Source organism: Leishmania panamensis, assembly GCF_000755165.1.
Source record: "Leishmania panamensis strain MHOM/PA/94/PSC-1 chromosome 24 sequence".
Taxonomy (NCBI): domain Eukaryota; phylum Euglenozoa; class Kinetoplastea; order Trypanosomatida; family Trypanosomatidae; genus Leishmania; species Leishmania panamensis.
This window is the reverse complement of record NC_025870.1, coordinates 566858-593139: the sequence shown is the minus strand read 5'-3', so window position 1 is coordinate 593139 and position 26282 is coordinate 566858. Positions and strand designations below refer to the sequence as shown.

At 56.3% G+C, this 26282-nt stretch overlaps 3 protein-coding genes across 3 annotated transcripts, besides 3 other annotated features; all 3 read right to left on the bottom strand.

The window, feature by feature from the left end:
• Positions 1–3061: 3061 nt before the first annotated feature.
• Positions 3062–4710: a repeat region.
• A 266-nt stretch (positions 4711–4976) lies between these two features.
• Positions 4977–5657: a repeat region.
• A 611-nt stretch (positions 5658–6268) lies between these two features.
• Positions 6269–7003: a repeat region.
• A 1602-nt stretch (positions 7004–8605) lies between these two features.
• LPMP_241540 (hypothetical protein) lies at positions 8606–10654 on the bottom strand (the record flags this gene model as incomplete). The annotated part of the gene is made up of 1 exon (XM_010701191.1): positions 8606–10654. The coding sequence occupies one exon, from the start codon at positions 10652–10654 to the stop codon at positions 8606–8608; it is 2049 nt and encodes a 682-aa protein (XP_010699493.1).
• A 9411-nt stretch (positions 10655–20065) lies between these two features.
• LPMP_241530 (hypothetical protein) lies at positions 20066–21868 on the bottom strand (the record flags this gene model as incomplete). Its single annotated transcript, XM_010701190.1, has 1 exon — positions 20066–21868. One exon carries the CDS (start codon positions 21866–21868, stop codon positions 20066–20068), a length of 1803 nt encoding a protein of 600 aa, XP_010699492.1.
• Positions 21869–22768: 900 nt separating this feature from the next.
• LPMP_241520 (hypothetical protein) lies at positions 22769–25756 on the bottom strand (the record flags this gene model as incomplete). Its single annotated transcript, XM_010701189.1, has 1 exon — positions 22769–25756. One exon carries the CDS (start codon positions 25754–25756, stop codon positions 22769–22771), a length of 2988 nt encoding a protein of 995 aa, XP_010699491.1.
• Positions 25757–26282: the final 526 nt, after the last annotated feature.

The window sequence follows — 26282 nt, the reverse complement described above, 5'->3', positions numbered from 1 at the left end:
GAGGAGACAAAAGAGAAGTCCAGCGCAGCCCCACTTGAAGCGCGCCGAGATGGTGCGGCTCACGGGTAGCAAAGCGGGGGAGTGCAGCGTGAAGAGGAGAGGGGAGGGGGGAGGCATCGTCGTAACGACGACTCTGCAAGAATGTTTCTCACGTATCTCCTGCTGTGGTAGCAGGCACAAGCACGCACACATATCCCACAGAGAGGAAACTCTGACGGGCTGACATAGGCGAGACAGGGCCGGATAGAAGTCCTGCTGTGATGGTGTCCCCCCTCATCCACAAACACACACACACACACGTGTAAAAGGGGGCGAGTTGGTGGGCGAGCGAGTAAGTCAGCCAGCACGAACAACCGCCATGAAGAGAGTATTGGGGGAGGGAGCCCAACGGAATACGGGCTCACACACACACACAAAAAGAGAACAAGGAAGAAGACCTCTAAGTTGGCATGACAACTCCGCCCAATAAGAGAGCTGGGGAGTGCAAAACGAGCGTAAGGGGGGAGGGCGAGGGCGTGTGGCTACAAGGCGCTCGCACATGCACGTATGCATAGCGCCTTCTTGGACAAGGAAAGGGCCAAAGTCGCAAACACGCGGAGAGCGAAAAGAGAGAAGGTGAGAGGGGGGGAGGGGAGGCGCAAACGATGATGTGAAGAACATCGTTCTTTCCTTTGCAACAGCGCCCACCCACTCGCCTCCCCTCCTCTTGCCTGTTAGTCTGCGGGCGTGGGTTGGTGCTCTCTCATCCTGCCCCATCCCTGGAGGCAGAAGGCAGGGCATGGGTGGCGGTGTCAGGGCGTCTGTGCGTGTTAAGGGAGACAGGGATAGAGCTGAGGCGGTGAAGTATGGATAAGAGAGAGGTGTGAGGAGGTGACAGCAGTCAAGCGAAACTGGAAGTGAAAGCCTTATCCGCCTAGTGATACAGTAGGTGATCAATGGACAGCAATGAAAGGGAAATGAGCAAAACATCACTAAAATAAGCAAAGCGACAAGCTGAGCATGAGAGAGGGGTGAATGACTTATGGATGGCCCAATGAGTCTTGCTGTACTCGCCCACCGCCTCGCTCCCCTCCCCTCTCTCACTTAACTACACAACAGTGGTGTTTTCAAAGCAGCAGCTAAAAGGGCAGCTAGAGAGTCCTAAAACAGACATACATGACGACACACTGAGAGAGACAGACACGCACTCGGGAAAAGGTGAGGAAGGGAGGGGGAGAAGGGGGCACCGGAGAGCGTGAGAGAGTGGTAGTGGATATATGGTGAGAGAAAAGGAAGAATAAAAGATGCGCAGGCATACAGCACTCAAGCGCAGAAATGGGTGCCTCGCATACTCACAGCGAGAGAGACACACACATATATATAAATACGCACAAAGGAGAAGGAAGAGCAGAGAAGATGATCGCTCGTGGGTGGAGGCTGACACAGAGAGGGAGTGCGCGCAAAATTCTCTGGCAAGCGGGTAAGAAAAAAAAAGAGAGAGAGGACGAGGGAGAGGCGGGCCTGAATGAAAAGAGGAGAAAAGGGGGATACCACACGCACTCCAACGACAGAAGAGGAAAAGGAGGTGGCTCTGATGGGCGATGGTGGGGAAAGAGAAAGGAGGGAGCCGGTGGGATGCGCAGATACCTACGCACTCCCCGAAAACGACAATCAGAATGAAGATGGCGAGGAGAGAGGGAGAAGACATAACGAGAGCGGGTCACACACACACACACACACACGCACACATGTGTACATGCACGCACGCTCCCATACTTGAAAAGAACAGGCATGGCAGCACGGTGAAGTGATGACAGAGATGGGGAGAGGGGAGGGGAGAGGGTAGGTTGGAAGAAATACACGAATATGCGGACAAGCATTATACACTGACAGACAGATTGACAGCAGGGAGTGTGACGAGTGGCAGTCATCGCGTTAACAGTCTTGAAAGGAGAGAACGAAAGAAAAAGAGAAATCGATATGCGCACAGAGTGAGGGAAAAATCGGCAACAAATTGGTGTGCATCGATACTCAATTGGGGAGGGGCAGGGAGAAAAGGGGGAGAAAGAGAGAAGGCGAAGGCAGTGCTGTCAGGGCGGTTGCAGCCATTTTGTGTTATTCTTCTTGTCGCTTTCCTCCCTCTGCTTTTCGATGAGGGGAGCGGCAGTCGTGGTAGTGGAAGCAGTAGAAAGAGAGGACGAAGAGGGAGGGGGAAGCACAAGAAGCGCTTCAAACGCTTCTCGCCTCTGCGTCCGCTGATTTTGTTCTCCAGTCCTGGAATCTTCGCTCCTCTCTCGCGCCCCTGACCCACACCAGTTACCACCACAGACGCACATGCACAGCAGCAGCGACTGAAGGGGGAAAAGGAAAGAAAAAAACGCCCCACTGTAGATGATGTAGCAATTCGATAGACGAAACAAAAATGTAAGAGAGTCCTGTCATGCGTAACTACGCCACAGCCACACTGGCACACGCACGCCACAGGCTAATCAACGCTTGATGTGTAAGCACAACTCGTGGTCGAGTAAGAAGGGATGAGTAGGGGTGAAGTTAGTGGTAGAAAGCTGAGAAGGAAGAGAAAGAGAGAGAGAGGAGGACCCAAGAGTGAATTCCTGGAAGTGGGGATGCAACGGGGTGGGTCGCAATCATTCCCGTCCCTCTTTCCACAGCAGTCACGCTTCACCCTATCATCAGCCGCGTTTTGCTAAGACAAGCAAAGAACAAAGAGAAACAGCCCTCGGAGAGAAGGCAGAGTGCAGAGGTGCATCGATGACGATCCAAACACAACGACAGAAGGAGGAAGAGGAAAGAAGAGGAAGGGAGAGCGACGCACGCGACCGAGCGCACAACAGACAAGCAACAGCGACAAAGCATGTGAGTGCAACAACAAGCAAAGCGTGCCTTCTGAAGAAAAGGGGGAGGCGGAGCGAGTGAGCCAAAAAAAAATGCACAGAAGAAGCCGCGTCTGCCCACGAGACATGGACGTGCGGGTGGAGTGGGTGTGGGTACAGTGAAGGAGGCGGGAAATGCGGTCGTTATGTACACACACGCTGAAGTACTTATTCTGTTGCAGTGCGTCCATTCCACCACAAATTACGTAAACAAACAAAAAGACGCATGCAAGCACACACCTGAGCTGACTCAGTTGCGCTGCGGTTGAGGTCCTGACCGTCTATAGGACGAGCAGTCCTGCCGTCGAATCAGGCTAGGCATCCAGCCGGCTCTTCCTGGCCGTCCTCACCCCTTCTACAGGTACGTGCTGCGCGATCGGCGCCGGACAGAGTTGGGAGAGCTGCACGCCTTAATTCGAGCGAGCCGCGCCCAGGGCTGCTACTCGAAGGCGGAAGCAGTGGCATCGATTCTGTAGGTAACGAGGGGTGTCGGCCTGGCGTCTGAGACCGGTGGCCAAGTTGGTGGTCCAGGCAGCTAGCGTCGACCCCCCTCCCCTGACATTACCGATTCGGCCAGCTTGTTGTTCTCGTTCTTGTGCTCCAATTCACGATGACCAACGGCAAGCTGAAACGAGAGGCGCACGCAACGGGCTAGTGGCGCTAGCATTGGCGCCCAGATACGTCACAGCATGCCATTCACCGCCGGTGTAGGGCCCGCGTTGGGCGCAGAGAGGGAAGAACAAGTCCGTGGCTATAATCACACTTGTTTTTCTGTGTCTTGGCTAATCCAGCTGTCTCCGCAGCAAGTCGATCCCTCAGCCCCACTGCCTCGCGCTCGGCGCGATAGCTGCAAGTGAGGGGGGCCGCAGAATCTTGACGCTGCGTCTATGAGTGTCTGATGATCATTAAGTGTCGAGGCTCCTCCTGGCGTCATGTAGGTCTTTACCCCACCATCTACCCGCTGCGAGTAAGGGTGCTTCGCAAAACAGGAGAGTCACCGATTGTGTGCCGCAGGATTTTCTTTGCCCGAGAGAGCCCGCCTGCAGCTCGTCCGGAAGCACTACATTGAAGCACACGCGACCACTGCGCATGAGGGAGGTGTGGGCGTGAGGAGCTCCGAAAGAGTTAATGCCGGCATACCTGCATAGAGGCCGTTGAAGCGTTGTGGCGACACCGTCATCTGGCCTGTACACCTTACACGCCGCACACACAGCTCAGCCTCCTCAAGTGGTGGCGGAGGTATGCAGTCGGGTGCGGCGCAGCAGTACTACGGCGTCGAGGGGGCAGCAGATCGGCCTCTTCGAGTAGACCTGTGTTCCCTGTGTATGCTGGCGAATCCGCAACGGCTGCGGCTGCCTTGGCGGGAAGGCCCTCAAGGCCCTTCCCACAGCTTGTGCCCTCACTGCTACACCACGCGGTGGCGCCGTAGAGTAGCGTTGGATCAAGAAGTGCCATATAGAAAGAGCAGTGATGACCCTTTGGCGGGCCCCACCCCTGCGAGCCGACCGCCCTCAGCCTGGCTAGTCGGGCTGCGGCTGCGTCGATGACCTCTGCCACGTGCCGCCCAGGGCCGCGCATTGGCTGGCGGTCCACGCCGAGAAGGCGGGGGTAGCGATCCCACTCCCGGTGCGTGCGTGCAACTGAGAGTGGCGGCTGGTCGCGCACCGCAGCGTGTGCCCCAGCGTCCAGTGCTCCACCCCCCCCCCAAAGGGTGGACTGTAGCGCCGCTTGTGTGGCAGCCATGTCTGTGGAGGGCGTGAGGAGTGTGGCGCCATCAGCAAAGACGGCGGGGCGCAGCCCGGGTGTCTTGCCCAGCTCCACGCTCAGGGAGCCTGCGGCACCAAAGAGAAGAGGGCCTCGGGCAGATCCCTGTGGGACTCCGCGTGCAAACGTTGCCCTCCTCCATTTCGCCTTGGGGAAACGAGCACGGGGTGCGGGCCTACGTTGAACCTACGCAGCGGCGTGGCCTACCGGGCCAAACGCGCGGCCGCAGTCCACAAGCGCCGCTCCCACCTGGGCGCCGGACTGGGGCTGCACCGCTTTGTGCAGGAGCAAAGCCCACGGGTCCACGGTGCAGCGGCGGGGGGCGGAAGCCGGAGTGCTTTTGGCGGCAGCCTGCCTCCCAGATAGTCGCGCAGTCGTCGCGAGGTCATTCACTCGAGTAGCCGGCACAGATTGCTGGCCGGCACCGCACAGCACTAGGACGCGGAATCACCGCAGGGCTTCTGCGGCTTTCAGGAGGGGCACAGCGAGCCCCTCTCTCCACGTGGAGGGGACGCGGCCACCGGCGACACTGTGACTGTTGCTGCCGAGCAGCGCCCTCCTGCAGTGCATCGGGACAGTCTTGACACTATCACAGTGAATTTCGGCGACGTTCAGGGCGCAGCCGCAGTGGACCGCGCAGGGTGCCACCTCGAGCCCACCCGGCGTGGGCGGTTTGGGGAGCGTGGGGTGGGGTCTCGGTGGGGCGCGGGCGGGGCGTGGGCGGGGGGCTGCCGAGTGCCGCCTTGACTTCCGCTGGGGCATCTTCACCAACACGCCGGCCTGCTCTTCTCGCACTGAGAGGTAGCGGTCACCGTTTCACATTGCCGGTGCGCGCAGTGTGCGGAGGAGGGGGGGCATGGGGGGCCTGAATGCGTGCCACGGATTGAGGATCGCCGGGGTGAGGGCGTTGCAGGATCGTACCCATCCTTCGGAGCTCGCTGATGAGCGCATCCGAGAGAGGGTGGCGCTCGCGCGACGCACAGGGTACCTTCTCAAGCGCTTACTCCGATCGCCTCAGTTTTGAGGCCTAGAACAGTGGATAAGCAGTTTCCTCAGGTGGGGCAACTTTCCTGGTCGTGGTCTCTATGATTCATGAATGCTACTTTATCCTTGAGTGATGCTTAGTCGTTGTGTGTACATGCGGTAGCGTTGTGGTGGGTGTCACTGCCTGGGCGATCCGCCTCCCCCATTGATGCGCTTTCGGGTTGTCGCTGTGGTCATGGTCAGCGCGGCCCACTGAAGCTCGCGCATCTTCGCTTCATTGCCGCTGTGGTAGGCACAATCTTTGAGGATCGATTTTGCAATCAGGGCGGAGTGTAGTTTTCAGTCCGCTTTGTGGAAAGAGCCGAAGTGGGTGCCCGTCAATGATGAACAGGCACCCACATCGGCCGTGTTACTTCTCAACGCAGGCAGCGAGCCTGATTGCACAGCGGGTCACTCAGCGGCGTGGCGCAATCATAAATGAAGCAGTCGAACGCAAGGACAACGTCCCAGAGCGTATCCGTGATCGCACCTGCGCTGTGCCATGCGGGAGTGTCTTTTAGTGCTTGCGCATGCCAAGTGGTCTCCATTGAACCCATCGTGCAGAACGGTCCCCGGCCGGCTGGGTCTTTCTTCTGTGCCCCTCACACCGAGTAGTGGAAGTCGGCGTCCATTCCAGTGACATGAGGACTAAGTACGACGTCCTGTGAGACCCGATCGAGAACTTCCGGTGTCACGAGGTCACTCTTAGCTACGTAACTGGACGTGGAGTGCATTCAGCCAGTAGGGTCACTGCTTTCACTTCCTCGGGGAGAATGAAGTGAAGGGGGAGTGCCTACATCTACACGTATGTCCGATCGTATGAGCACGGAGGCGCCGCCTCCGTGCTCCTTCTCCCTCGCTACAACGGAATCCTGAAGTCTCGCTAAGCCAAATGCTTTGCAGGCCTGAGGGCTAAAATTTACCTCTTGTAGAATGCAGACCTGTACTGAAGGCTCGCCGCGGAACGGGGCCAAACCAACGCCGTCGGGCGTCGTTCCACCCCATTGCGTATCACCACTTCATGCAGCGCAAGCGAGACTCAGCACTACACTCAACCTCACCGCAACGCCGCAATGACAGAAAAGAACAAAACAAAAAAATGGCAGGCGCACGCCCATATGTGGATTAAATCATCGGCACGATTTCCTGTGAGCCGGCACCAACATGCTCATGACCGCACATCTCTTCGGCGCAGTGTCAGGCCAGGCCTGCCCACCGACGCCAAATCTCCGCATAGCCGTACGCGAGGGCAGGCTGCAGGCTGCTTGGCCTCCCCACCCCTCCCCCCAAAGAGAGGGGCACTGGGCCCTGAGATGCCACGTACTGAAGTGGCTAGCCGTCGTCAGTGCGAGCGGTGGGGAAGAAGAGAAAGCACGCAAACAAGACAACGGGTGAGGTAAGAGAACTGGTGAAAGGAAAAAGTACAGTAGCACGTTAACAGGGAGAGAGAGAGGGGGGGAGGGACGCAAAGATATATAGTAGACGGGGGAGAGGGGGAAGCAGGGGAGAGGGGAGAGGGGGTGGGGGGGCCTCGAAAAGAGAGGTCAGCAGAAGAGACAAAGAAAGCAGAAGAGGACGTACAGGGAGGGGAGGCGTGAGGGGAGCATTTCATTACTTCAACATCGATGAGCAAAGACAAACCGACCAAAAAGAGGGGAACAGAGGAGGTGCGATCAGTCAACCAGGCGAACACACGCGCGCACACCACACAAGAGAAGCATAAAGCGGACACAGGACCGAAGAAACCATACGAGAGAATCAGAATAAGAGAGCCAGCACAAGCGGCGACATAGAGGTTGTATGGGGCCAGAGAGAGAGAGAGTGAGTGAGAGTAGCGATGTTGTTGTTTTTTCGTTTTTAAGAGATCCTCCCCATGTCAAGCACACGCACACACACACACACACACACACACACACACACCTCGCAAGCAAAGAAGCAGCGAAGAGAGACGAATACAGAGAGAAGTACAGGTCGAATAATACGCGCACGCACGCATGCGAGCTCAACAGCACACAAGCAAATAAACAAGAGAGAAGCCCAAGAGGCAGAAGTAGAGGGCAAGGTAAAGCGTGGAAGAGGATGAGGGTGGGAGAGGCATGGGAGGAGGTCTCAGCAATTTCCAACAGCGAAGGGGTGGACAGGAAAGGGGGAAAAAGCGAAGAGGACTCGAATACAGAAGAAGCAGAGAAGGTGAATAGAATAAACAAGGCAGACACAAGCGCACATTGTGGCATACGCAGAGAGAAGTTGTCATCCAAGACAGAAAAGGGGAGAGCGGAAACGAAGCAAAACTAAAAAAGCATCGTTAACAACGGGGAGAGAGAACGCGGATGGAAAAGAGGGCATACTGATGCAGACCGACAGACAAACAGAAGCACACATATGTGCTGAAATAGAGCGAGACACAGAGAGAGAGAGCACGAGAACAGAGCGAAAGGGGGCCAGAGGGAGCAGGAGTAGTGAATGGTCTCTCTCCCTCTCTGGATGTGTGCGTGGTTCACAGGCCAGCAAAATGATCGAAAAGGAAAGAGAGAAGAGGACGATGATATAGCGCTCGGAAGGGGAAGACGAGAAGGTGTCGCGCGAGCGCCAGAAAGATATGGGAAAAGAGAGAAAGAGAGAAAGGGGGGAAGAAGAGAGCACTGGCGGCACTAGGAAACAGAAGGGGCAAGACAGACGGGGGATGAGAAGTAGGCGCAGTCAGTCGTCGTCAGCGTCGAAGAACCGAGCAAGACCACACATAGAATGAAGGAAGAGTCACAGATGAAGAAAAAAAGCGACGAATTTTGTTAAAGACATCGAAAGAAGGACATCCACAGCACTGCTGGGAAGTGGGCACGAGGATGGGCTGAGGGGGGGTCGGAACAGGAAATAAAGGGTGAGACGCCAGCACCAGAACATCCTACCAAGAGAGCAGCACATGCATGCTAGAGCAGGTGCGCCTACTTCTAACTCGGCAGCTGCTGCCCACCCATCATCACAAAGTAAGGGCTCATCGGCGGCAGCATTGGCCCCGCCGCCGGTTGCGCCCCGCCGTACACAACCGGCATCACCGATCCGTTCGCGGTTTGCATGTACACCAACTGGCCAGGCGTTGCGCCTGTCATCGGTACTGCGGACTGTGACTGCTGCTGCACCGGCAGCAGTGGCGGCGGCGCTGGGAAAAACTGCAGCAGCTGCTGCTGAGGCTGTGGCTGTGGCTGTGGCGCTGTCGCAAAGCCATTGGGGGTGGCCATATACAAGGCGTGCGGTTGTGCCTGCGGCGGGATCTGCTGAGGCTGCGGCGGCGCTGACTGGGTAATTGATAGTGGTGGTGGTGGCTGAGCGCTAAAAAACATGCTCGGCTGCGCCATATTGCCAGGCATGGCGTAGGCCATACCACTGGCCGCAGCGGTGGGGTTCGGTGGGGCCGAGCTATAGATGGTGCTACCGTTGACATCGCAGAAGGCCGTCATATGGTCACCTGCCATGTTCGAGGACATCATCGTGGGTGCGGTGAGGTCTGGCGGGCTACCCATCGTAGGAACGGAGACAAACGCCCCAGGAGGGAAGCTATCGGGCATGGCCATCATCGGTGACACCATCATACCGGGAGGAAGAACGGCACCTAGCGATGAGGCAGCGAGCCTACCCATCGACGTGATACTACCGCCACTGCCCGCGGTGTTCGCGTCCCTTGTGCCTTCGGCACCCATAGTGGTGCGCTGACGACGCGACAGACGCTCCATACGGCGCACTGTGTCTTCGGCGACCTTCGCCAGCAGAGGCACGCCTTTGCACTCCTTAAACGGTGTCTTCGTGTGCGTCGCCTCGGCGGCCTTGGCGGCGGCCTCCTTGGTTGAGTAGGTGATGAAAACAATGTTCAGCTTGTCATCAGTGCTGTCATCGGCGGTGCTGATTGAGCGTCCTGACTGGTTGTGGCGGCCCTGTGCGGTGTCCGATTTGATAGATAGGTCGGTAACCTCGCCGAACTGAGCGAAGTAGTCAAAGAGTGTGGAGCGCGACACTGTCAGCGGCACGTTGCGCACAAAGGTCTTGTTCGTGGGGTTGCCTGGGAGGTAGGCAGCGCGCGAGTTCGCCACGCGCACAGTGATCTGATGCCCATTTATATGTGTGCCGTTCAGCGTGTCCACTGCGTTCTCGGCGTGCTCGATACTCTTGAACTTCACGAAGGCAATGCCACGGCTACGACCAGTGTGGATGTCGAGCATCACCTTGGCGGACTCGATTTCCCCATACTTCTCGAACAACTCCAAAAGCTCCTTGTCCCTAACGCTGACCGGAAGACCACACACAAACAGGTTGCTGCGCACCTCAGCGTCGTTCGGCTGGCTGAATGGCATGGTCACACCCGATGACATGGCTGCGCCACCGATCATGACTTGTGAGAGAGAAGCACTCATGTTGTCGTTAATGGTGCTGCTGTTCATCGGCGTCGTCGGAGGGGTGACGACGCCGGCAGCGAAACCATCGGGTTGGCTGTGCACGGACTGCGACGGTGTCAGAGAGAGCGCCTCTTTTATGTAGTTTGGGTAGGGAAAGGAGGTGTCACCGCTGTACATCTGCGGGCCGCATCCCATCTGCACAGAGCCGCTGCCATGCGACGGAGCCGAAGAGCGACTCACGTTCGAGCATGCACTCGCGCCAAGCGGTGTAAACTGATGGAGATGGAACGCCTTTGGTTGCGGTGGTGAGGCGGGAGCGGCATTCTGCACCGCCAGTGCTGAAACGGTAAGCTGGCCGAGCAGGTTGTTGGCCGCTGGTTCGGGTGACATCGCGGAACTCTTGTCGTCTCCAGCAGCGACCCTCATGAACGATTCGAGCTGAGAGTCCCCGTAAAAGTGCACTGTCGCTGTCTGCTGCTGCTGCTGCCTATCCTCAGTGCTGGGGGCACCGACGGAGGAAGGAAGGGGAGAGAAAGCGTTGGTGGTGAGGTTGCTGAGGTCTGGCGGTGAATCTTGCGGCAGCAGCTGGGTAGAGGTGTGTGGGGGCTGCATGGAAGCCTCACCAGTGGCGCTCAGTGGGGTAGGGAGGTGCGCGTAAGGTGCGTGAGCGACAGGAATTCACGAAGAGCAACGCCGTTGGAGGGGAGGTCACCTCACAGGAAGTCAGTGCTGAGTGAAGCACTTGTGAGCGTTTTTTTGACCGGCAACTTTAATCGGCAAAGTTGGGAGAGAGATCAAAGGGGCCGTCTGCGTCGCTGCTGATGCCGCAATCTACGTGGTGTTGGCGGTGTGGGTGTTGCCAGCGACAGCGTTGTCTGAAGCACGTGCAAGTCACCAGTGAGATCGGAAAAGGGCGAAATACAGGGAAAGAAACATGCAAAGGCGACGGTGCCGACGAGAGGGAGAGGGAGAGGGAGAGGGACGAGACACGGGGATCGAGGCGAGTGTTAGTAGCAGTGGTCGTCGTCGCACGGGCGATTAAACAGCGGGTTGAGAGGTTTTGGTGCGGGCCCGGACGAAGCAAACGAGGAAAAAGACCCCAAGAATGAATTGCAACGAGAAGAACAACGGAAATATACGCTGGAGAGGTGTGTGCGTGGGTGGTGCGTGTCTCCTGCTCGTCTGACCTTCCTTTTCAAGTGGAGGTGAAGGAGCGAGGAGACGACAGAGGAGGGAGGATATGAGACCAGTGCTGCTGTGCGATGCTGAAGGAACAGGGGAGAGAGAGAGGCGAAACAGCCCGTTTCTCGATGGAAAGAAATGGGAAAAGAGGAAGAGAGGAAGAAGCACGCACCAGAGCAGACACACACACACACACACACACACACACACACACACACACGTACACAAGAGTAAGAGAAAGCAAAAAAGAGACAAGTCAAAATCGCTCAACAGTTGATGTCGAAGAAGATCGCGCGAACGTAAACCGCCGCAACCCAGCACGCACAACAAATTAATTTTTAATGGTCTGAGGTTCGCTCCTTTTTCTCTCTTCTCTTCTCACTTGCTAAAACAACAACAGCACACACACACACACACTCGAGCACGGAAATGAGGGGAGAGGCAAAGGGAGGGAGAGAGCGAGTAGAGCGTAAAGACACGCACTCAACGAGCTACAAAAAGGAACGAGAATAAATAATGGAGAGAGAGAGAGACAGAGATAGATATAGAGGGGGGAGGGGGAGGGGGGAAGAGGAAGAGGGGGAATGAAGAAGGAAATGAAGTTTGCGAAGTCAAACACGACTTTCAGATGAGCCACTACGTACGAGTAAAAACAAACAAAGGGAGGAAAGAACTAAAAGCGAGCACGGAAAAGGGAGAAAATGCACACAAGGCTGGGGAGCAAGTGAGTCCAGGTGTGAGAAGAAGGAGAGAGAGAGAGAGACCTAGACAGGACGGAGTGTACCCGTAGGGTGGAAATGGGGGGGAGGGGGAGAGGGGGGAGAGGGGGGAAGAGCACAAGTGTCACACACACACACACAAATAAATAAAGAAAGAAAAAGAACTTGTGCAGAGTATCGTCGTAATAGGCGGGGGGAGGGGGGTATTACGAAGAGGGAGAAGCGAATAACGAAGGGGAAAGACAAACAAAACGTTTTTCAATTCGTCTTGTGCTTTGTCGTCCGGACTTTTTTCGTTTCTTTTTCCCGTTTCAGTTCTCCGCCACTTTGGAGTGCTGCACTTTATGCGCTACGTACAGCAGAAAAGGCCACAAAAGGGGGAAGAGAAAAGGGGAGAGAGAGAGGGGGGGTCTACGCAGAGAGCGAAGCGTAAAGTGAAGAGCGAAGAGATACGGAAGAGAGAGGGAGGGGAGAAGACACAGAAAGGAGTACAGAAAGCGACGAAGAAGAGACACAAGTAGCCGAGCAAGACGGAGGAGTCCAGAGAAAACGATAGCAACGCGACAGAGAGACAGAGAGGGAGAGCTAAGCTGTAGGAATAGCGAGAAGCTTCTTCAAGAGGGGGGAAAGCGCATAAAACAGAGCTCGAAGCTAAAAGTAAAAGAAAAATATGGAAAAGATGTCACGCAATCGTAAAACACACAAGGAAACAAGTGAGTACACACACACGCAAGCAAACACACGTGCGATGAAAGAAAGACAAAAGAGGAGGAGGAGCTACTACAAAATAGGTCTCGCCTTAGCAATTATGGAACGCAAGAGAGGGGGAGAGAGAGAGAGAGCGCAACAGGACAGAGGAACAGAGGGGAGAAAAAAGGAGGAAAAGAGAGAATCGTAGTGCACACAGACAAAATGAGAAAGCAGCTTTATTGCCGCTGTCGTCCTACCTTTCACTTTTGCTTTCTTTTCTCTCGTGTTTTTTTTTATTTTGCTGTTGCGCTCCGCTAAACCTCGTTGTGTTGTCGACTCTTGGGTGTAAAAAAAAAATGCTCGAGTCTCTTCTTGTGGATTTGTGATGGTTTCTGCGGCTGGAGTGTGTGTGTGTGTGTCGGTCGGTCGGTCGGTCGGTCTGTGCCTTGTCGCCGTCGTCCAGGCACAGAACAGAGAAGAAAACGGATAAAGGCGCGAAAACGCTGAGAGGGAAGTTAAAAAAGGCAAAAGGCGACGACGTATTCGCAGGTGAGGCTGTGGAGTACACACGACCACCTGTGAATCAAGGACGGCAAGGAAGGCGCAACACGGAGAGAAATAGAGAAATAGAGAGAAAGATAGAGAGAAAGAGAGAGAGAACGTGAATCGACAAGAACCAGCAAAACACCTGAGAAGACTACCGAAGAAAACAAAAGAAACTAAGGTAAACCCAGGTAAAGCACACACGCACACGCACACACACACAAGCTGACAACCACGCAAGTGCACGGAGAGGGAGAGTGGGAGAGGCTTAGCCACACAGCAGCAGCAGTAAGTCAGGCTATGTGCGTGCGGGGTGCGTTCTTTGTCGTTTTTTTTGTTGCCGGTCCGCTTCTTCTTCGTCGTATTGGAGTGAGAAGCACGAGGAAAGCGAGGTGGGGAATGGGGGTGATTGCGTTGGGTGGGAGGAGAATACAAGAAGAACACACACACAGAGAGGGGGATGGCAGTAGAAAGAAGAACACAGATAGGGAAGATGTGCCTGCGTGCGTATCGATGGGAGAGAGCAAGAATGCTTCTCCTTTATACCTCTGCGCACTACCACGGCGTATAGTGCTTGCTTGGAGGCTAATAGTAGTGAAACTGTAAAAGAGAGAGAAAGACAGGGGAGGTGAAGAGGTGTCAGAGACACAACGAGAGACAGACAAGACAAGCGAGCTGGGGAAAAAGTGCTGAGTGAGACGGCAACGTAGAGCGAAAGAGAGAGCGCGAGTGTGGTGGGTGGAGGAGGTGCGTACTCGAACACTGATCACGTGCAAGTCTGCGCCTATGGGGAAATCTATGTGTACCAAGGATAGGGTAGAAGCAAACAAAAGAGAAAAAGGGGGTGGACTCACACAGAGAAAAAGGCAAGGCAAAGAGGAGTAAGTGAAGAAAACTCTCGCAATGGGGGGACTCTGGTGCGGCAAGTCGAAAGTGAAATACACACGCAAGAGCAACGCACACGGAGCAGACACGCACGGCAAGAGAAGCGAAAGGGGAATGTGAAACGAGGGTCAGCGAAAGAAGACAAGTGGAGAGGGTGAGTGTGAGGGCCACGTGCGGGTCTGAAATGTGCGAACTCAAGAAGGCCGAAAAGGGAAGGAGGAGTCAGTCGGAGGGTGAGGGAGGATAAAACGGAGAATAAATTGAGGAAGGGAGGGAACAGACACGCACACGCGCACACACACAACAAACAAAAAGAAAGCGAAGACCAAGAAGGACCTCAGAGAGAAGAGATGCACCCACGCACACGCGCACAACAAATTACTTTTAGCAGAGGAAAGAGAAAGAGAGAGAGAGAGACGCGCCCACAGCCACCCAGCTCACTCTCAAACGCACACGCGGAAAGGGAAAGAGGGGAGGCAAAGAAGAAGACGAGACTCTATGCGGCAGCTGTAAAGCAAATACCAAATAGTAAAGAGAGGGAACAAGTGAGAAAAGAGTAGAGGGGAGAGCACAAGCGAGAGGGAAACAGTGCGTGTGTGGGTACGAACGAGCCAACGCTGTCGTTTTTGCTGCCGTTTACCCGTCGAGGTGAAATTTTTCCAGCGCTCGTATGCCCGCGCACTTTCGTTTTTTTTTTAGTGTTTGTCGGTGAGAAGTTCAACGTACATGTAATAGAGAAAAGCAGCGAAGTAATAAACGAAAACAAAGAGAGATGAGAGACAAAGCGAAGGAGGGGGGAGCGAGAGAGAGAGAGAGAGAGAGACGCTGTGTGCTCGTGCTTTGAGTTTCTCTTCTTTTTCCTCTCCTTTTACTCCCTCTGCGTCTGTGTGAGTGTGTATCTGCGCTTTTTTTTTGCGTTTGTGATTTGTGTTTTGTCTTCACGGATGCGTTTGTTCTCTTAATTTGCACTTCAGTGAGAATCAACGTCGATCCCCTACTCGGTGCCTTACGTTTCAGGCGTTGCTGATCAACACACGTTATGCTTTGAGGGCTCTTTTCTTTTATTATTTGAAATACTCGCTAGGCGTGGGGAAGGTGTGAGGCCGTGTCTCTTCGTGCTTTGTTTCGAGAAGGGCTTTGACTCCTCCTTTTTTGTGCGATTCCCTCCCCTTCGTCCGCCCCTTTCCTCGCGCGTGATGAACACGTTCTGTTCGCTGGGGGTCTCGTGTTAGGCGCCAGTCGTGCGTGCTCCTGTGCGAGCTGTTGTGATGAGCTTGGCAGAATCGATCAAGTAAGGAGAAGAACGAAAAAAAAGGGGGTGGGGGGAGCGTGCAGGGCAACAACAACAACAACAACAACAACAACAACGATAGAACGAGAACGAAGGGATGGAGCGACCACGCCGCAGCACCAGAAGCGAAGCGCGCACTAAAACACGAGAGTACAGAAGTGGCAGCTAGACGCGTGTGCGTGTGTGCGTGTGCGCGTGTGGGTGTGTGCGCGTGTGCGTGTGCGCGTGTGTGCGCGAAATGTACGAATGGCCTTCGGGTAGTGCTGAGTTCGTTTCTCTGTTTTGTTCTTTTCGGTTATGTCTTCGCTTTTTTTGTTTCTGATTTCCTGTGCGGTGAAGCGTGTGCGAGTGCGAGTGCGAGTGCGAGTGTGTGTGTGTGTGTGTGTGTGTGTATGGCCGCACAGGAGGAGAGAGAGGAGGTAAAGAAATAAAGAGAAGCAGATGATATCTCTCTCGATAGATATAGATATCTATATATAGAGAGAGTGAGAGAGAGAGATGCCTGGGTAACCACCGGAATCTTACGAGTTTAGTGCGCTGACAGCTGCAAACGACAAATCCGCTCAAGCAAACGCAGAGAAAAGGGAGAACAGCGCGAGGAAGGGAAATGAGAAAAGAGAAAAAAAGAGCACGCGCGGAAAGAGATGCGCACAAGAAAACCCTCCACAGAACTGAGGTGAGCGTCCCTCAGAACCTCAATAGGCAAAGCAAGGCAACCACCAGTAAAGAGAAAAGAGCAAAGGAAGCGGGAGTAGACAGGGACAGGAAAACGCGAAAAAGATACGACATCCACAACAGCCGCACCACCACCAAAGTCGCCACCACAGCAGGAAAATGCGCAGCGAGGGGACCAACCTCCACTATAACGAATCAACAGAGAAGAGCGCACCACCAAACATGCAAGAGGAGGCGGAATAAATCGAAAACGTGGAGCCACACGCACACACAAAGTTGGAGAGAGAGGGGGGAGAAAGCGCGCGAAAAGGCCTCGCGGTGAAGAAATTGCACAAGTGGAGGGTAAACACGCAAGACAAACAAGAAGGTGAATCAAAAGCGAAAAGAGGAAAGAAGAGGAAGAGGGAGATGATGATGGTAATGATGATGGCGACGAGAGTTGGGGACGATTATGGTGATTGGGGAAATGCTGATAAGAGAGAGTGTGGGTGACGGAGAGAGGAGATGGATGCCAAAATGAAAGATGATAAAATCCTCACGGAACGAGATCGATCTTCAGGGAAGAAGCACACTGGCGCAAGGAATGGGAAAAAAAAAAGGAATGACCCTAAACACGCATGCACACGTCAGCTGGTCTTCAGGCAAGGAAACGGCGAGAGAGCGAGGGCGGTGGTGGAAGGTGGAGAACTGACGTGTAGAGCTGAAGTGGAACTCGTAACTAAACGAGCGAAGACAAGAAAATAAAAACAAAGCGAGAAAATAAAATATACCGAAAAGAGATGAGCTCGTGACGAGTTGAATAGTGCACACACACACGCACACACACACACACACACACACACACGGATACACGCACGGATACACGCACGGATATGTGTGTGTGGGGGGGGTCGGGGTTGGGGTTGGGGGGAGTGTGGAGTAGTTGGGGAGGAGTGGGTGAAGGGGGGGAGGGCGGAGGGATAGACAACAGCGGCAAGCACAAACGAAAAGGGAAAACGAAAGAAGAAAAGGAAAAGAACACACAAGAGAGGCCAATGCAGTCGGAGCGCAACACACACACACACACGCACGCACACAAACGCGCGTGAGAAACAAGCAGAGGGAACGAGCTGACTTAGGTGACGCAGCTACACTGTTGATGTCCTCTGTTTGATAACGAGAGGATTTCAAGGGCGAGCACAGAGCAACGTGTTATACACCCTTTATTTGGGAGGAGAGGGGGAGGTCTGGGGCTTAATGCGACTCGGTACGTGTGTCTGTGCGTGTGAGCTCTTGTTTGCGTGGCCTCTACAGACCCTTTTCCTCGCCTGTTGGTGTGCAAAGGCGTCTCTGTGCCGTATAGGTGACGGCGATGAACTGCGCCTCAAACTGCAATGAGGGATGGGTGGATGAAGCGACCCTGCGACCGGGTAAGGGGATAAGACACGAGAGGCGCAGCAGGGGCGTCGCGAATAAACCGTAGGAAGAACGAGAGGCAAACGAAGGGAGAGAAGATACTAGAATAGAGTAGAAGGGGGGGAACCAGCAACTTGAGAAAGAACGTCAGAGAGAGGGGAGAGGGATGAACTGCTTCCCGGGTGTGTCGCTGTTGTGTTAGAATAGTAGCTGCAGTGGTGAGATGGGGAGACGAGGAGGTAAGGGGGAAACGACACGGATGGTAAGGTGATATGGAGTGGAAGAGACGGGAACAGGGAAGGGAAGGGAAGGGGAGTGGTGGTGTTTGCTTGCGCACAAGGGGGTATCTGGTGGGTTAGCGTGTGCGGAGGAGGGGGGGGACCGAACAGGTGAGCTTATGTTAGTGCGTTTAAACACGGAATTGGGTAAACGAGAGGGAAAGGGGGGGGAGGGGAAGTGAGCAAAACAAATGTGAGGGGAGAGAATAGAGAGAAGAGAGAGCCGCACTTTTCTCCTTTCGCTTTTCTTGCTGAGTGAAGCTGCCGTGAGGCCCCCTGCGCGCACGCGTGTGTGCGGGGGTGTGTGTGTGTGTGCGGGTGTGTGTGTGTGTGTGTGTGTGTGCGGGGGGAGAGGAGGGTCAGCAAGAGAGAGGAGATGAGTGGCTTTTTTTTTCCTCCCCTACAGAGAGAGAAAGTGTGTATGTGAAGAGTTGGGTCTGTTGGGGAGTTTTTTTTGTTGTTTTGAGGGGAGGCAAAGGAAGACTGTTGATGACGTTGCTGAGAATGATGGGTGGCATGGAGGAGCAAATAGGGTATGGTAAGACAGCGCCAGTACACAATAAGGGGTGCAGCAGAGAGAGTGAAAGAGATGAGTTGGAGGAGGAACGCAGAGGAAGAGAGAAAGGACGGCAGGCTGTGCTTGGCTAACTACACTAATGAAGTGTTCCAGAGACGTCCGCGTGCGTCAAACGCCTACAGGAGGTGGGAAGAAGTCGCCTAGGAGGAGTGCACGCTGGGATGCAACTGGCACCTCCCCTCCCTCGTCAGCGTTACCACCCCAGCCCGCTCTTCACATCCACTCACTCTGTCAGCCTCAGACCAAGGAGGCGAGGGTGGAGCTGTGGCGCCACCTTCCCTCCGCATGCTGTTTGAGTCCGTCGGCGTCGTTGCGATGTCCCACAAGGTTGCAGTAGCAAGCCACGGCGACATAGGCGTGCCTCTTCAGTGAGTGAGCGCACATGCGCGGGTGCTGCGGGAGGAAGAAAAAGATGAGCTTCACACACATCACAGACACCCGCACGCTTCGTTTGTGGTCTGCAGCCTCTGTCCTTCTTGTTTCGCTTACCAAATGGGGTGAAGACTCGTGCTGCGCCGACATTGAGGGGGATACGTGTAGAGACGCATTTGTGCATATCATCAAAACTGACTCGCCGACGTGGCAGACACTGCGATGCTGCTGCATCCCCTCTCTCCTCCCTTTCTCCTCTTTCCCTTCGCTGCCAGTATCACCAGACTGGCAGCGAAGGTGACTGCAAGAGGGAATTTAGTGTGGAGTCATCGTTGCTAGAAGGCTAACGGAGGGGGAGAGGCCGCAGCGCTCGGCAGTTGCACTCGTGAGAGCGAAATGGTATGGCGCCCCCCACAGGAACAACCAATGCAAGACGAAAAGGAAAAAAAGCGCCAGTAGTTTACATACGTGTGGGGGGCAGGGGGGAGGGGAGGGGGGGCTGCCAAGTACCAGAGCGACACGCCGAAGGGGATCGACACTACACGCTGAATCTGGGGAAAAGAGAAGAGACGGAGAGACGGGAAATGGGAAAGAGAGAGGCGGTGGTGTGTGGACCGGATGGGGGAGAACAGAATGTTGAGCTCGTGAGCTGACACGCCTCTTTCTCCTCATCCCCGTCCCCAGCGCCTCCATCTCCATCGTCGAACTCACCCAACGTCGCTTGCATCGCCCACCTCTCTCTCTCTCTCGGTAGTTCGACACACCAACGCGCCACACTCACAGAGAGAGAGAGAGAGGGGAGCAAGACGAGCTGGCATGAAGTCACACACACACACACCAATGCGCACTGAGGTACAGTGTGTACGTGCAGTTGTACATCAGCATCATCATCATCAAAGTCCGCAACTCTCAAGCGTACACGCAAACACGCAGGTGCCGAGGCGTCCGGCGAAGAGAGGAGGAGAAAGGAGGAACAAAACAATGAAAAGACAGAGAAGAGGGGGGAGGATGCCTTTCACCGGTGGCCGATGAGGGGTGAAGGAAGAGGAGGGGTACGGACATCCGTTGGCGCTTTCCGTCCACGGAAACCACCACCACCCCGAAAAACAAAAAACAAAGAAAATATATAGCAAAGCGCGGCGTGTGCGGGGTGCATGATAGGTGCTGCTCGCAGATCAGGAAGGAAGAGGAGGAGGAGGGGGGTCGAGGAATGCGAAAATAGCTCGACAATGGGAGCACACGCACTACACATCGCTGCTTCTGCAAGAACACACACACATCGGCATCCACCGAACTGGGTGTATGTGCATGTGCGTGTGTGGGGGGGGAGGGGGGAGGAGTAGGGGGGGGGCGCTTGTCGTACATATTGGCTTGTATGCCTGTGTGGGCGCGCATGAGTACCCTCGTTGCATCCTCTCAGTACGCCATCACTTCACTGAACGCCTCCACGATGGAGATGTCTTCGTCACGGTCGGCGAAGTGAGCAGCCATAAAGCCCGCCAGGGACTTATCCTTCAAGGGGTCTGACATGGCTTCGATGTCACTCAGTGAAATGACGCGGTCGATGCGGCACTGCACGTACATCTCATCTAGCACGTTCACCATCTCCTGCAGTGTGATGGTGCCATCCTCGATCAGCAGTCCGTAGCGGGAGTAGTAGTCTGCGAGCAGACGAGGGCATACACGCTCCAGGTCGGTGACGAACTCAGTGCTAAGGAACGTCGGCACCGGGATCGCCGCCTTCTCCATCGCCTTGTCTCGGCGGGTGCGGGGGCTGTCAGGGATGATGGAGGCCTTCTTTGCGGGCATCTTTGCGTTCTCCTTATTAAAGAAATCCACCACCATCCTCACCACTGACGCGGGCAGTGAGAACACGCGCGGCGGGTCGGTGGAGTTCTGTGCGGTGTCGGCAGAGGTCACGCTGTCGCCGGCGACGGAGGCATTAGCACTGAAGATGCAGGAGAGCCGGCCGACACTGAAGAGACGCGACCCGTTCCGCATGATCTCCGGCACGTAAGCGGCGTCGCGGTCGGTGTAGAAGTGGTACGAGGGCTTGGCGGCGGAGGGGGGAGCGACGAGAGCTGCCTTGGCGGCCCTGAGGAGGATGGAGATGGAGATCAGAAGCGGGGTCATCTCCGACGCCTTCTCCCCTGCATCCTTGTCCCTGTTCACCTCGACATCCGGCTCAGCGCGCTCGCCCAACTCCCTGCACTCGGACGCATCCTCCGCCATTGCCGCCGAGTGCTCCATCAGGTGCACTGCGCCCTCCACCAGCGCATCTGCGTCGTCGTTCGATATGATGTAATCTCGCAGACGCCAGCGGTGGAGGTCGTCGGGCAGTTGCACAGGACGATACGAATTCTCTCCATCCTTCACGGCGGCGGCGCACACGTTGTACCGCTCGACCGCACGCAGCAGCTGCTTCCAGTTCGCCACTGTGAAGACGTAGGACTCATCGATCGTCTTCTGAGCGCAAGCGCCGATTTCCGACTCGGTCTTGTAGTTCATGTAGATGAGCTGCAAAAATGTGTTGATGCTAATGGTATTGTCGGAGCGCTTGCGAGGGTTCTTAGTGGCGATACGCTCCACGAACTGCTCCTGCAGCACCGGGTATGGGCAGTTAAGGACAAGGGACTTGAGAAGCACCCAGCCTGTGCCGTCCGCATCCATATAATTGAAGAGGTTCTTCATGTGGAAGTAACGGTCCTCGTAGTAGTGCAGGACCCCGTTCAAGTTTCGCTGGCCAAGCTCAGCAATGATGCCAGCCACGTTGGCGCCGACGTGTGTGTTGTACACGTCGAAGAACACCATGTTTAGGTTGTTGCGCATCACACCAATGATGTGCGACGCACTGTACACCGTGACGAGCTCGTTGTCGCTGATATCCACGGACCGTAGGGACGGGTGGTTCTGCAGGATGGCACAGAGCTCAATCACAAAGTCGTCCGACAAGCAACACGAACGCAGACTCAGCTTGCGCATTGAGGTGCTGACGGCGATGATAGGCAGCATCGCCATGCAACCCTTAGTGCCCAACAGGCTCTTCTCCAGGTCCAGTGTGTAGATGTGATGCCACGCCATCGGCTTCTCTGGCAATGCCGCAAAGATCTCGCGCTGCATGTGCACATGGAGTTCGCCGCAGATCTGCTTGTAGCTGTCCCTCGGGGACTTACCTTTAAAACGCGCCAGCGTTTCATCCACACGAGCCATGGTCGTCATTTTCGTCGTTCGAGGGAACAGCAGGAGCACTCTGTAGACGTATCTGAGGCGCACACTTCGTTGGAGGTGCGTATCCCGCAGACAGCGAGAAAGGAGGAGGAGGAGGGAAGGGAGGATCGAAGAGAGTGAAATGAAAAAGGCGAAGGTGTGGGTATGGGTGAGAGTATCTACAGAAGTGAGACTGTTGCCAGGGGAGACGTAAGCTGCTGATGGGTGTGCGTGAGAGGGCAGAGGAGCGAGGAGGGGTAAGTGATCAAGGGTAGATCAACGAGGGAACGAGAGAGGAGGGGTGGGGACAACTGAGTCCATCAGGGAGGGAAAAGACGAGTAAACGTAAAAGAAAGAGAGGCGGTGGGAAGACGGCTACTGCCAAGGCGCCGTGCCTTCTACGCGCCTGTGGGAGAGCCTCTGCGCAGATCTCCATCGCCCCCCCCACCCGGCCCCGGCCCGCCTTCACTCATTCACAGCCGCTAAAAATACAGCCTAACTCCCGGATCGTAGCGATGGCGTTATCCGTCACGCGCATTACGCCCGTGCCTTGCCAATCGTTTTCACGGTTTGTTTGCTTGTTTTTCTCTTCTCATTAATCCGAAACACATCGCCTGCTTGTCTTGCAGGGTTCTTTACTGGGCCACCGTGTCCTGCTGCCCACGCCCGCACCCCACACACGCGTGTGCCTGTCAGGCCTACCATGCACCGTTATGAAGAAATGCGAACGGATCCCCCGGGGGGGGGGGGGGGGCACAGCGGCGCCGCATCAAAGAGGAGAAAGAACAGGCGCCAGAGTCCGCATCGGTCGATGCGCCACGCTAGCAGCACAGAGGGAGAGCAGCAATGTCCCCCAAGTGAAAGGGTGCTGCAACGGCCAGCAGTACCACCAACACCAACGCGGGGACTACATCAATGAGGGGGAGATTTCACTGCCGCTCCCCCTGCCCCGGACACCTGCAAAAGCGCTCGACGCGCCTGCAGCGCTGTCGCCTTCATGAGTCGCTCCGTCTGCTCCACCGATAGGTGCGTCTGCAGACACGTCTCTGGCTCGTATACGAGACTCGCTGGCGGGGCGCAGCTCACCAACAGCCCCGCCTCGGTGCAGCCGTACATCATAGACGCGCGGATCACCTTTTCCATCCAGCGCCGCGCCGTACGCAATGAAATAGGAATCTGAGCGAGACTGGCGCCGCCATGACGATAGGGTTGGCGTTGGCCCCGTGGGTGCTGCGAAGAACGCTGAGAGCTGTGACTGCACTGTGCAATGAAGCAGTCCCGCTCAGCAGCGCCACTGCTGTGCAGAGCATCGGTTGACGAGGATGTAGGCGCTGCCACTACCAGCACGTACTCCCACAGGTACAGCCACAGACGGTAGTAGGGGGCCAGCGACCAAGATGAGTACACCGAGGCCCGACCGGCAGACCAAGGCACATCCGCGGAGGCGGTAGTGCTTTGGCAACCTCTGAGGTACTCGTCCTCGAAGAATGCAGCCCAGGCCTGCAGAGACGCTTGCCGCTGGGCAACAGGGTCCTCTTCGTTGGCAAGGTCCGCCCGCTGTGAGGCGGAGGGGGAGAAGATGTGTCGAGGATCGCCAGTCAGGCGGCTGTCATGCTCCACCAGGGGCCTCTCCTCTAGCTGATCCTCCTCTTCGTCTTCCTCGGCGTCCAAGTCGAGTATCAAGCACTCTTGTCGCTGAAGGGCATCTGCGCCACCTTGTCGGTTGCCGACATCGTAGCCGGAAATCGATATGGCGGCGGTCACATCAGATAGCAGAGCGGCTCCTGTGCAGTATGCCATCACATAGAAGATCTCCGTCACCCCTGGAAGGCTGAGCACTGTGCAGGTGAGCACTGGTGCTGGAGACGGTGACGCTCGCTTAGCCGCCACCGCGTCATGGCCCTCACTGCACGCACCTGCTGAAAAGGAGCCGCCGCCGACCACGACTGCTACAAGCCTCCTTTCGGCAAATATCACGCTGTCCTCGCTGTCGAGCAGCAGCTCCGTAGCGTGGCGGGCCGCTAACACCTGGGCCGCTAGCTCCACAGCGTAGCGCACGCGCAGTACCTCCATGAACTGCGTTATCACTTCCTCCTCGTCGGCAGCCTCTCCTCCCCCTGCCGAAGATCCCACAGGAACAGCAGCAAGCGTGGTCTCAGCTGAGAGCGACCAGGAGGAGAAGGCACGGCGCCGCTGAGCGCAGAAGGGTGCCACCACGGTCTCCTCCACATCCTGCCATGCCGCGTCCACGGCTGCGGAGACGCACTTGACCACTACGCGCGCCATCCACGAACGCTCCTCTTCTTGCGCAGAGGTGGTCCCTTCACGCTCCTCACGGAAGTCAGCAGGCGCAGCGTGCGGGGCATCTGCTGGACCACCAGCGGCGTGGCGCATGGCACGCCCAACGACGGACTCGCCGCCGCTGCAGACGCTACCAACAGAGCTACACGCCAAAGTAGGAGCGAAGAGGTAGCCGAGGGGCGGCATCATCTGTAGAGCTGCTGGTGTGGGGGCAATGTAACCGGCCTCGTAGCGTACCTCCTTACCCTCCACACTCTCGCCGCTGCCCTGCTCCCCGGGTTGCAGATGGCGACTGATGTAGCCCACCTCACCAGCGCCGCCACTGCAGTGCTTCTTGCGCTCACATGCTTCGGTGTACCGTTGGGCGGCAAGGTCGGCTACCCACGGTAACTCCGCGCAGTACTGACCAAGGGGTAAAATGCCAGGGACGCGGAGCCACATGGAAGCTTGCTCTGATGCCGCTCCTGTGGCAGAGGGCGTTGGTGCTGTTGGAGAAGCGGTGCCGCTACCTGGTACTTCACCCACAGCTGCCGCAGCTCTCTGTTGTTGGAGAATTTGACTCTTCTCAAAGACGTCCTCCTCCGCGTCCTGCGCCTGCTCCTCCAAGTCGTTCGAATACATGTCCACGTCGCACACATCGATCGGATCTGCCGCTTGCAGGCGACCATGAACCGCAGAGGGTTGTAAGCCAGTGGTTTCGGTGAGAGGCGCCGACGAAGCAGGAGTTGGTGACGATACCCCAGACTGCGGCGCTCTTCCCCTTGCTGGTGTCCGATCGGCTCCCAGTACCCCCGCCTGTGCCTGCCTTACATAGCGGAGGAGGAGCTGCAGTGCAGCTTCGATTGCGTCCTCTGGACCCTCACTGCCACCGCTACCGCTCACATCCGCTTCACGATTGCCTTTGGTAGAGTCCCCGGCAGCTTTGGTGGAGGGGGAGGCCGTGGTGGGGCGCTGGCTGTGGTGCGGACTCGTACCAGCCACCTGCTCCACAACACGTCGGTGCAGCCCGCGCTGACCTCCCGCCACCACCTCGGCCAGAAGCGCACGTAACGCTGCAGCGGACGGGCACAACGGCGCCTGCACGAGGTGTGCCCTAGCCTCCTCAAAGCGGAACGCCTCCCGCAATGTGGCCCACGTCTCCCGTAGTGCCCCCTCGTCAGCGTGCGCCAGAGCAGCTGCTGCTGACCCGCTCAGTGGGCCACCGCGACGGTAGGACCCACCGCCGCTGGAAGCGATAATCGCGCCAGCTCCTGGTGGGTTCGAGCGCCAGTGGCGAATCTGCCGCTGGAGCTGTTGCACCAGCTGTGCGCGGCGTCGTTGCAACTGAATGGCCCGCGTGACAAGCAGCTGCTTCAACAGCGGCGCCAGCACGGTCGACCGCCGCAGCGCCGCCGATTGCAGGAGAAGCTGGCGTGTACCGTCCACCTGCGCGTTCAGCTCCACCGCGCTACTTGCGATTTCCTCCTTTACGAGAGGCAGAACTGTGCCGAAGATGTGTGCTGGAAGGTACTGCTCCAGCTGAGCAAGCCGTTTCACGTCGTCCATGAGACGAACGCTTGGCTCCCCATCCTTCTGCGCGCCTCGCTGCTTCACATACATGACGTCACCTCTCGCTGCAGGTGAGAACAGCCCGCCTATGTTTCGATAGATATGGATGTGTGCGAACGTGGTGGGTGGGGGGGCCTATACTTAGCCGTGTCTATGCGCGTGTATGAGTGGCACGGTGGGGCAGTGAAAACATCGGAAAGGAAGGAGCAAGGAAAGTGGAGAGAGGGGGGAGAGGGGGGAGGAGGAGGAGGAAAAAGCGAGATTGCGTGAGCGAGCGCGCAGGTAAGTGCGAGATGGTCCACAATCGCGATTGCGCGCCGATCTCTCCTCCTTTTTCCTTGCGTTTGTAGGGCCGCGCCTGCGTCGATACTTCAGAGGATAAACAACGCCAACATCGACACCATCGTGATTGCTGCCGCGTGGATGAGCCCCCTCCTACCTCCCACCTTCTCCGCGCCGTGCAGGCGGCGAAGAGAAAGAAAGGTAGGCACACCGCCCAGCACGGATAGTTATGCAGTAGAGATAAGAAAACAACATGCACAAAGCATACGCGACAATGCCACTATCACCGAATGGA